Genomic DNA, 12,360 nt, shown 5'->3' on the forward strand with positions numbered 1-12,360 from the left:
TGAACATGGCATTTCCATGAAATATATATTACATAGACATATATGTAGGAGAATATTATACATTCACATATATATACATGTAATATACACCTATATGCAATATATAAAATATGTATATAAATACATAAAATGTATTGTGCATTATATAATACATGGTATATATTTTATGTTTTATGTATTTATATAAATACATGCTATATATTTTGTTATGTATTTATATAAATACATGGTATACATTTTATGTTTTATTTATATATTAAATATAAATATAACATATGTTGTATATAATATATAAATGAATGTGTCATACTGTGAATATTAATAACATTTATATTTTCCTTTATATAATTATAAGATAAACAGTATAATTATATTACGAATAAAATATATGATGTAAATTCTGTATATACAATATTTCTATAATATATCAACTTAATATGCAATATATTATAAAATATATTTTTATATTAGACAGTATGCATATATTATATATGCTATATTATATGTTATGTATAGTTTATATCATATGAGCATATAATATGTAGTTATAATAAAATATAATAGGAGGTATACTACTAAATTATTATTATGTAACATATTACATATATATTTATATCCCGTTTGCCTCATACTAGCAAATGACCCCAATCAATATGTAAAAACCTTCCGTGCTCCACTGCAGCAAACAGTCACAGGATTTGCTGGGTTTCTTTATCTGACCATCGGCTAATGCACGAGGACACGTGTGCACCTGCATTAGAAATTCCTGCTGTCTTCCTTACTGGTGGAGTTGGGGCTCTGAAGCACACTCCCTTCGTTTGAACCCAACCTGTGCTGCCTGGCGGCCACAAGTTCCCAACTCTCAACCTCTTCCACTTTAAATTTTTTTTTTTCAACGTTTATTTGTTTTTGGGACAGAGAGAGACAGAGCATGAACGGGGGAGGGGCAGAGAGAGAGGGAGACACAGAATCGGAAACAGGCTCCAGGCTCCGAGCCATCAGCCCAGAGCCTGACGCGGGGCTCGAACTCACGGACCGCGAGATCGTGACCTGGCTGAAGTCGGACGCTTAACCGACTGCGCCACCCAGGCGCCCCCAACCTCTTCCACTTTAAAGGAGGGGTATTACAGGTGCCTGTGCCTGGGGGCTCTCCTGAATGTTAATTAAAAGGATAAGAAACAGCCAGATGCACTTGTGAGGACTTGGCCAATTTGCTCTCCACGGGCCCGGGAGGCGTGTTCTGCCTCTTGAGTTTTACTCACAATTTCTTGCTGTCACCCGAAGATTTACTCAAACAAGGCTGTTTGGATGCGGGAGGGCATTATTATGTCAAACTCAATGCCAAACCCAGCACCATAAGAACGGGCAGTGATAACAGTAATAAATCCAACTGCTCCAATTCAGGAACCTTCAGGAAACATCATCACCACCGTCTGGGGCTTCCTTCTCCAACGTCAGGCAGAACTCCCCCCGTGGGTCGCCCAAGAATCATGCACTGGGAGAAACTGTGCGAAGCTGACCCGTTACGGGTTGAGTGTGTCCATTTATGTCTGATGTACCGCGTAGCTTTTAAAATGAAAACAGCAGTCAAAGGGGGAGGAAAAGTAAATAACATAGGCCACCTACAAAAAAAGGATGGACGCGTAATTATTTGCACAAAGCATTAGAAAATACTGTGATATTTTATTATTAAAAATGCTGCTGAAAAGTTTATACATATGTGTCCAGCCATATATATCTTCTATCATTACTTAAGGCAAAATCAAAAACAAAATTTCAAAATAATAACCCAAGAAACCATTAAACCCTGCGTGCCTGTGAAGGTCAAGGATAAAAGCCTAGGAAAGTTTTTTTTTTTTTTAACTTATTTTCTTTTTCTCATTTTTTTTTCTCATTTTTCTCTTTTTTATAGATAGCAAGTATATTTTATTCTCATAGAACTCTATGAAGATTCTATAACTTCTTTCCATGTAGAAATAAGATATCATTTAAGGTGTATTAAATTTCTTTTGATCATATCCTCTGTAAAAGCTATTCACTTAACAAGAACTCTTTTTTTTTTTCCTTATCCAAATGTCACAAGCCTGATACATTACTGTGCATATTGCTAGCAGAAGACAATTGGAAATACTAAACAAATATTGGAATTCACATTACAAACATACCAGACCCACACTGATGCCAAGCATCACCTCTCGGGTAGTTGTATGGAGAGTCTATTTGCCATACCCCGCTGGGGGTAATACATAGCTTGCAGAAATGACCTGACAATACCTTTAGAAAAGGATGAACTGGGGACAAAACTTGTACCCGTGACACGTCTAGCTGCAGGAAAGGATTGTTGGTTGGCCATGTGCAAAGTGGGGATTCTAATAGTTCACATATGTATATACAGAGACCCACTCTCAAATCAACCCAGATGGACGACAGAATTTATCGTGGGACTTCTATGCACCTGTAAGAACTGTCTTTTGCTAAAGGGCGTTTTCGAAGACGTTGGTATCGATCGTTACTGTTTTAGTGTAGGGGTTCAGTACTCGAGCGTTGTGCCAAGGGGCAAGGACGCTGGACTTATCTTGTGGAGCATCCCCAACGTAGCAATGACTTGTAAGCCTCGCTTTCTGAAATAACCATAGTCAAGCCCAGAGACAGGATTTTCAAACATCTTTGGCTGCTACTTCCTGATGTTGCAATAACTCTTGAAAGACAAACTATAAAGTAACCATTGTTCTTTTCCCTTCCACCGTAGGAAACTCAAAATATTCCTTCAGATAAAATTAAAAGGACAATGGGAATGTGAGGAGGTGTTGGGGGCAAATGTCCAGTCCCCAGCTTGCCAATTTTAAGTGGGGCGAATAATTTCCGTAACTTATCTTGACAGCGAAGGCGACCCTAACTTTGCAGAAAAACCCATGCAGAGGGCTTTTCACGTTCTGTCCTTTCACGTGGGTTTGTTTTCTCCCCGTACGATTCATTGACCAGTGACTGATACACAAGTCTCACAGTACTTTAGACAAGCATATGTGTTATCCCATAAACAATGTAAAGAATAAAAAAAAAAAATCTTGCTTCCTGATAAATAAGGGACTTACTGCTTAAAGAAAAAACAGGAAACACACATGCCCTCCTTCAATCTGATTAGCTAAGCTGAGCAGGTAGCCCGGCACCCACAGCCCTTTCTGCAGCTGCTGGGGAACACTGAGCCGTATTTACCCGGCAGGGCATGGCCCCACCCCCACTAAAGGCAAGCTTTCTTTCCTTTTTGGCAGGACCCCTGGGGGTGGGCAGCAGGTCTCCCTAAACATATTCAAAGAACCACAACCACAGACCAAGACTTGTATTTTGTTTTTTGTTCCTGCAGTGTCTGTGTGTGTGTGTGTTTCTAATTCAGCAAGCTTTACATAAACTCCACGCTGGGGATGGGGGATCCATCTAGGTGGTGCAACTCCATGGAGGCTAACACACACAAAAATAAAAGTTTGCTAACACAACGGTCGGTCTCGTAACAATGCTGTCGCATGCATCCCAGAAAGGGGGGTGAAGAGCCCCACCACACAGACAGTCTGGGTCCGCTGTGTGACACCACATCGTCCTACAAATGAAATGCGTTAGAAAACTCCATGTGTTTGCTTACCACGAGGAATTAAGAACATCCTCCTGTGTCCTGGAGGAAACAGAGGTGAATGACTAATGTATATATATATATTTATATACATACAGACCACAATGGAAAGCACAATCTTGCTAAAAGGTCTTTCAAACTGAAAACACCAATAAAAGCTTTTTTGTTGGTTGTTTTTTTTCCTTTCTCTGTGTGTCTTTTTGTTGAAACTCACAGCTATATACATTTTCTTTTTCTTTTTTTTTTTTTTACAAAGTTTCTTAAATATAGTTCAGGCTGGCGAAACACCTCTTTGCACAGAACTATACATATGTTACTGCATAGTCGGCTCTTGTAATAATAAAATTCTACTTCTCCTTCTGTCTGGATGATAGCTCCATGCACTGGGTAAAATCCCACAGACTCGTCCTTCCCTTAAGTAGAGCCATCCGTCGTATGGCACATATTGTATTTTTCAACTGTTAATTAAAAAAATTTTTTTTCTTAAGTGTCCCTGGCTGAGTCCCCAAAGTGTCAGCTTCTATTGTTAACACGGGAAGCATCCAGGTCCTGGAGACGGTGATGTCCTAGACAAACTAAACGTTCTCTGGAGAGGTGGAGATGTTAAAGCAGTATTGTAACAGCAATGTATACTTTTTCACATTTCATAGGGTCAGAAGTAGATCTTGTCGTACTGGGAAATGCCAATGGGATGGGTCTACAGGGACACGATGGTGGCCCTGTTCTTTTTGTCTTATGTCAGTGGGATGACCCACACTCCTCGTGGGCACACGTTGCTTCTCTCTTTCTCCCTCTCTCCAGTGGGAAGGAGCAGATGTAGCGGAAAGGAACAGCAAAGCTATACTCTAGTGGTCGAGTGTCCGTGGGGGAGATTGGTACTGTTTTGTCCTCCGCTGAAGGTGTTGAATGTGTGCAAAGGCTGCATGCCCGTCAGTGTGTTTGGGATCATGGTGATGGTATTTGGTGTCATGAGTGGGATGTCATCTGGAGACCTGCGCAGCGTCAGGGTGTAGTCTGGAGGACAGGTGAGCCTCAGCGTGTCGTGAGCCTGCAGGGACTCACACTCATGGTCATGTTCCAGCTGCTTCATCTGCAGGGACATGATCTCTTCGTTCTGGATGTGAGCGATGTCGTTTGTGGTATTCCTCTGGGGACTAGGGCGCCTGTGCGTCTCGTGGCGTCTCTTGTCCTTCTTGTAGTACAGAGCCGCAAATGCCAGAATGTTGAGGAAGAGCAGGGAGGCCCCCACGGCGATGGTGACGCTCAGTTCAGTGGAATAATCCCGTTTGGTTTCGATGAGGACGGTTGTGTCCTCGGGCCCTGTCTTATGAGGGTCCTTGGAGTGTTTGGGGTTGTTAGCGGGAGTGATGGCTGGGCGTTTGGTCGTGGGCCATATCTTGGCGGGAGACCGCCGGGTTCCATAGGGGAAGGAGGTCATGTCGGGAGGAGGGACCTTCGTGGTTGTTGACACGTACTGGAATATCTCATTCAGGTTGTGCAGGTGGGGAACCAGTTCCAGCCAGAAAGCCACCTTGGTAGCTCGGTAGTGATCCCTCACTCTGGGCTTCAGGCCAATATGTAGATAGAGCTGGTCTTTGGGGTTATACTTGGACCAGGCCACTTCCTCAAAGCGATTGGGTTTTGTATGAATGAACTTGGTGTCCTGAGGAACAGGCTGATTTGGGTCACTGGGGACAGAAGGAAGAGAAAAGAGGGAAAAAAAGGTCACACCCTTTGACATGTGACAAGTAAATCTCGCCATCAAACAAAACAGGGAATTAGGACCATTCAATTGAGCTCACCAAGACCTGTTTATGAACACCAAGTACTCAAATAGCAACGGACACACTGTGGTTTAATTTAACCATGGCTACCGTTTTGTATTTTCCTTAAAGTCTTCTCTTCCTTCTATTTAAAAAATAATTCCTGGTGGCAGAGGTCTGGCATTTTCATAACATTTCTACTATTTTTTTAAATGCATCAAATGATCTTCAAAAATAAAAAAAAGTAAGAAAAAAATGGGTGTAGGAAATTTTTTCAGTATTTCAAGTTTAGCTACTCTTGAGCCATAAATCTCAACCAAGGCGTGTTGTCCACACAGGGACATTTGGCAATGTCTGGGGACATATTTGGTTGTCATGTGTGGACTGTACCGCCATGAATGAGTAGAGGGCACAAACATCAATAGTATTGAGGTTGAGGAATCCTGATTTAGAGGCAATTGTTCAAAAAGTAGGCATTTTCTTTCTTGCACCAGGGTGGCTCCTGAGGTGGACAAACACATACTGAAGTTTTAAGAACTAAAATTGTGTTAAAAATCAAATAAAAATAGGACTTGCCATTGCAAAATGTGAAGATACGGTGAAATGAAGGTACCACGAGTTTGCTGTCTTTTCGAAAGAGGAATAGTTGAATATTTGAAAACCTCTCCAACACTGAGCCACGTAAATATCAAATAACATTCCATTAATTCTAAGAACGGGGATAAGATCACAGCTTTACATATGGTGAAGCTAACATGTTTAGGAGAAGTAAAACACGGTGCAAGAAATTGAGAGTTTCTGTAGATGTTAAGTGTGCCAGGCCAACTCTGAACCCAAGAATTGTCTTGTTATTTACATAAATGGGCACAGGCAGAAAGGGAATCACCAAAATTAAAGGGAAATCCAGAAAACTTGGTACTTTCAACATCTTTGCCACCAACTCTTTTACTATAACAAAGAACCTCCCCAAAATATCATATTCTCATTTCTTCCATCTATTTTTACGGTTGGCAAAGTGAAGTGTAAAACATATTTCATCTTAATGTTTCTTTGTTTTGAAAATTTTGAGGTCATGCACAGTAAAAGGTCACCTAGTAGACAACACTGAACGTTCAGACGTCATGGACAAGCCAGAGCAAGTTGGGATGTGCACACACAGATCTGGCTCTTCTCACTTCTGTTTTCCATGGAACAACGTTCTGGCAGCATGGACAAAGCTGCCTCTAGCCACTGCCTGTATGCTCACATGCCAGAACACTGGCCAGAAGTCCTACCTGAAAGTCCCAAGTCCACACACATGACCGTGCATTGTGCAGGATGCAAACGATACCCTGGCCAACTGGTGCATGCAGCCTTTGCTAAAAGAAGGACATTTGCCCTCAGTCTGAGGCTGTCAAAATCATCTCCAGGCATTAAGCTCTGAGGCTCTCCTTCACTACAGCTGTGAAATCTTGCGCAAATTTCTGAAGCCTCTCTGGGCCTAATCATCCTCATCTACAGAATGGGTGACGATACTGGCATTAGAAGTAATTGATGGATTCTGTGTCTCCCTCTCTCTCTGCCCCTCCCCCGTTCATGCTCTGTCTCTCTCTGTCCCCCAAAAAATAAATAAACGTTGAAAAAAAAATTAAAAAAAAAAAAAAGAAGTAATTGATGGAGGCTCAATAATCATAACAAAAATTTTGGAAAATAGTTACAGCCTAGTAAATATTATCCCCTTTGGCCAATATACAAAGTAGAATGCCTAAAAATTGCTTAGGGAGGGAGAGAGGACTGTAAAGTAATATACTGTAATACCCACAGCATGTACAGGGTACCATATCCTGCATATAGTATATGCCATATAAAAGTATACTGTTTACCACCGTATATATGGTATGCTATACATTGTAAATAATATACATCATAGCATGTATATTACATGGTACATAGTACACATCACAGTATATTATATTACATATTGTATGTATTGAATACTACAGTATATACAGTATAGTAGACACTTCATATAGCATATATTCTATACCACAGGATTTATGGTATATACTATATGTTATATCCAGTATATGCTTCATAAAAGTATGATGTAGAATATATACTCTGTGAAAGTATACTATATATCATAGTATATACTGCATAATGTACACTATATGTATGGATATCTATATCACTAGATATAGACCTATATATAGATACATATAATTATATGTAAATATAACTATATACACGGCATGCAGAAAAAGAAATTTTACTACTTAACTGACTGCACGCTCACTTTTATTTTACTCACGGGATCAAGAAAAAAGAATACAAATTTGTAGATCCCAATGCATGAGTTTTCTTTCTTATCTGTTCATTTATAAACATTAATATATTTAAAATCTTTTTATCTGATATTTAAAAATACTTGCATGTTTCAGAACCATGTTGGATTCAATATGGCACCTCGTGTTTCTTTTATTTGAGTCTTCTGAAATAAATTTTTGAAAAAATTCCTATTTAATTGGAATGTGCCATGGAAACTTTTGTCACCGATTTTTATTTTCTAAAAGCAAGGAAAGGTGGTAAGGATTCCTACTATTTTTCCATTGATCTGATTTCACTGAATTGGGTCTATTAGCTGTGTGGACCTTTTATTAAGCAGAGGGCATCTGGGAAAAAGAGTATTCTGTTCATGTTGGATATTGGACTCTTTTTGATGAAATTCGGTGTGCATTTGAAAGGTAGAGAAACACATTTATTTTGTTCTCAAAGAATAGAGCAGAGGATTTTGAAAATCCAGATAAGTAAGCTTTAGCCTGATACAATCTATCTATTAAAGTTCTTGGAGGTGCACGGTCAGAAGCCTTAAACCAAGATAAACTCACAGAGCTTATGAAAGTCCATCATTTTCCCTTGTCAAACACTCCAAAGACAGCAAGACCTCTAAGTGGGATATCAGTGTCTTGCTTTTTAGACTTGACTTCCGCATATGGCATGTTTTAATTTCCATGAGTAAAATTAAAGATCGTGATGATTAAGGATAAAAGCAATGGACGTATCTTCTCTCCCTAGTGAAAACCTCAATGCTACCTGCATCCACATTTCCCAGCACCTGAGACCCACATTTTCACCTGTCACGATTTATTTGAGACATCATCTTGGCGGAGGATAGTCAAGTGCATTTCTAAGCCCTTGTGATCCATGTTATTTGCTAGAGATAGGTCATATGGTCCCTGTAGAAACATCAATGAACTCTCTGATGGGCTCCTTTTGATGACACGAGATTCTCCTCACGTGTAGCATAAGGTAGTACCTGGTATTTGTTACCAGACGTCTAAGAAGGCCACCACGTGCACCTACACGACAGGTCAAGATGTTCATTCACTCTGCTTACAATGCTTTTTGGCCGTAAAGGTCATTTTAAGACCAGACACGGGCTGCACTTCTCTCTAAGCCATGCACCCTAAGGGCCTCTTGAGTTTTCGCAAAGGTTGAAAATAAATTCATCACAGGATACCAACAACGTCAACGGTCAAGACAGCATCTCATTAGACCTACACTGAGAGCCTTGGTCCTGAGACCAAGTCAAAAAATTGAAATCTGTGTTGGTTGCATTTGCCGTGCCAGAAGTATCTTTGCATTATCTGAACTCCAATGGCATTTAAGTGAGGCCCTCGATGGACAATGCATCATCTGGTTCCTGAAAGTGCTGATTGTTGCAATATGTCCTACAGAGACCAACTTTTCTTTGGTGTCCCCACAAAAGAGTTCACACTGAATCGGTGTCTGATCCACAAGGACCTGGATGCTATGGACCAGTCAGGGCTCGCATTCCCAAAGAGATTTTCTATGACACAGGTTGTAATTCTTTCTAAGCCTCTGTAAACCTTGGGATTAGTTTTCATTTTTCCTTGGCATTGCTTTTCATTTAGCAAAACTTTCCACATCAGCTTTATTTTTAGGCTAGTACTTATTGTTTTGGCCTATGTTGTTCTTTTCCAGCACTGTTTCGGTTGAGTCTTCTTTTTTTATTTTTAACATTTATTTTTGAGAGAAAGAGAGTGTGAGCAGGGGAGGGGCAGAGAGAGAGAGAGAGAGAGGCAAAGGAGGGGCAGAGAGAGAGGGACATACAGAATCCGAAGCAGGCTCCAGGCTCTGAGCTGTCAGCACAGAGCCCGATGTGGGGCTCAAACCCAGGAACTGTGAGATCATGACCTGAGCCGACTGGCACCCTGGCAGCACCTTGGCTGAGTCTTCTAAGCTGGATCGTGGAACCCTCCTTCCTTCCCTCCCTACCCGCCTTCCCCCTTCCGTGTCTTCTATACCCACATTCCCAACATTTACTTCTCTGTGCTCCACAACAACAAAAAGTTGGCATATCATGTATTTACATTGAAAGACAGATGTAAGGTCACACCTGTGAGCTGTGGGTTGTATGAAAAGCAGCACGAGGGTATATGCCTTGCCTAACATCCAAACAGTAAGGAACAGCAGTGTGTTGTCTGTAAGGTACAGAAGACTGGAAACAGCAGCCAGTGATAATGGCAAAGCATGTCCTGATGCCATGGACTCCTCTCTCCGTAGACAAGGGCTGTGACAAATGGCTGGGGAGATGTTCTTATAATCTAGGTCCTGTCCCTCTAGTGCTGGTGGGGAGCAGTTGATGGTCTCTGTGCCACGGTCTGAGAATGTGTTCTGAAGAACAGAGTTAACCAGCATGCTCACACTGTGGCGTCAGACACGGTTTGTCCTACGTTGTTCCATTACTGGCACCATTTTGGCTCACCTTCCCTGGGACCACCGAAGCAGCCCCCGCCGGGGACAAGGAAATATGCCCCTGCAGAGAGCCTACTGCACTGCTACCCTAATTAAATAAATGAATAGCAACCACCTCTCACGACTTTGCCAAGTATTGACAAATACCGAAATCGCTAGACTGCCCACCCGTTCCATCCTCTGTCTCCTTGTTCAACTGGCCGCCATGGAAATATTACCCCACACATACTGACGCTGGGAGACTCCACTTTGCATTTCACATTAGAGGAAGTTCTGAGTGACTCTCTTTAAGGATGATTTGAGTCATTCCAATGACCTTTCCAAACGAATGAAGAAAACTGACTGCATTAATATCCCTAAGTATTATTTCAGCCGTGGCCCACAGGCACTGCGGAAGTAAAAATAGCTCCTGTTTGGATCCAGTCCAGGTTCTTGAGCCTGACATCCACAGCTCTCCATTGTGTCTTTCCCGTTTGCTCAGGGAGAGCTTGACTCTCTCTGAAGTTCTAGACTCCACTTAGATGACACCTGTTCCCCCAAAGCGGACGTCCTCCCCCTTCCGACCCCTTTTCCCATCTGTTCTGGCTGCTTTGACACCTTCATGAACACATACCATGAATGGTCACACGAATGCCTTTGGCCGTGATTAAGCCCAGGCTATTTAACAGTTCCGTCACTACGTTCCTCACACGAGGGTGTGAACCACAGGCACCGGGCACAGAGATCTTAGGAACCAAGCTATGACATGAAAAGAAGCACTCAATAGCAGAATGCTGTGGTATTTTTAATCCTGGCTCAGCCTTTGATAGGTCTTGGTGAAAATATCCATTTCGCGCTAGGAGATCTTTCCCATCGCGTGACACTAATTAATTTCCTTTACCGTTCTTTCTTTTTTAAATGCCGAGAGGGCATCAGCCCCAGAGCTCTTGGCAAGGCAAGAGGAGCTAACGAGAATTTAATGGCTTTGTTTGGAGTTTGCCATTTTTTTCATGGTTCAGTTACACTGGTGATGAATGATCACCATGTAAGAAAAATCATATAAAGTCCATTTTCAAAACACATAAGGAAAGAAGTATGTGGTTTTAACTAAAGCGAGTAAGGATGTTTAGATATTACCTAAAGAGTGCTATGTTTGGATGAAAATGTAGGGAAAGCAGATGGCCATCATTTGGGAAATCTTTCTGCTTCAAGAGCATGACACTTGGTTAGGAAAGGCATCACACACCTGAGTTCAATGACACAACTGGGCATCATCCTGCCTTTAAAAGGGGTGATGAGTTGAATTGTTCCCCCATCAAATTACTACCATATGCCAAAGTGCTAACCCCAGGGCCTCAGAATGTGACCGTATTTGGAAACAGGGTCATTCCAGATGGAATCAGTGAAGATAAGACGGGGCAGGTTGGACTTCTAAACCAATATGACGGATGCCCTTAGAAGAAGACGGCCATCTGCAAACAGACACATAGGGAGGCCGCCACATCACACAGACACAGAAACCACAGTCACGTGGCTATAAACAGGCAATGCCACAGATAGCCTGCAAGGCAGCAGGAACTAGGAAGGAGCACAAAACTGTCCCCTAGAGATTGGAGAGGGAACTCGGCCCTGCCAACACCTGCATTTTGCATTTCTAGCATCCAGAACTGGGCAACGATAAATGTCTGTGGTTTGAAGCCACATCATTTGTGGTACATGACTGTGGTACATGCGGTACATGGTTACAGTACCCTAGGGATGTTATAATAACATCATAAACAAGGGTGACATAAAGATAGTTGTTGACTAGGGGATGCCTGGGGGGCTCAGTCGGTTGAGCATCTGACTTCGGCTCAGGTCATGATCTCACGGTTCATGGGTTCGAGCTCCGCATCGGGCTCTGTGCTGACAGCTTGGAGCCTGGAGCCTGCCTCGGATTCTGTGTCTCCATCTCTCTCTCTCTTTCCCTCCCCCACTCGTGCTCTGTCTCTCTCTCTCTCTCTCTCTCAAAAACTACATAAACATTAAAAAAAATTCATTGGCTTGATGTCAATCATCTCCTTGTTGAGGAAAGAACCCTTAGGTGACAGGCAAGCATCTGTCCCAAATATCTGTACATCCTCCCTCCCCTACTGCCTCCTATGCCCACCGTGGTTAGACCAAACATGTAAAATGTGACAGTTGGACGTGGCTATCCATACAATACACTTGCCACTCTATAAACACGCCATACTTTTG

At 41.9% G+C, this 12,360-nt stretch overlaps 1 protein-coding gene across 7 annotated transcripts in view; it reads right to left on the reverse strand.

The window, feature by feature from the left end:
- Nucleotides 1–1,663: 1,663 nt before the first annotated feature.
- The window catches only part of NLGN4X (neuroligin 4 X-linked), a 314,465-nt gene continuing 303,768 nt past the window's right edge, over nucleotides 1,664–12,360 (reverse strand). For all 7 annotated transcript variants that reach the window (XM_045472504.1, XM_045472509.1, XM_045472510.1 and 4 more), the window contains one exon: nucleotides 1,664–5,310. In XM_045472504.1, coding sequence (XP_045328460.1) covers nucleotides 4,461–5,310 — 850 coding nt within the window. In that variant the 3' untranslated portion in view covers nucleotides 1,664–4,460. The remainder of the gene's footprint in view (nucleotides 5,311–12,360) is intronic.

This window comes from Leopardus geoffroyi, chromosome X (genome assembly GCF_018350155.1).
Source record: "Leopardus geoffroyi isolate Oge1 chromosome X, O.geoffroyi_Oge1_pat1.0, whole genome shotgun sequence".
NCBI classification, from domain to species: domain Eukaryota; kingdom Metazoa; phylum Chordata; class Mammalia; order Carnivora; family Felidae; genus Leopardus; species Leopardus geoffroyi.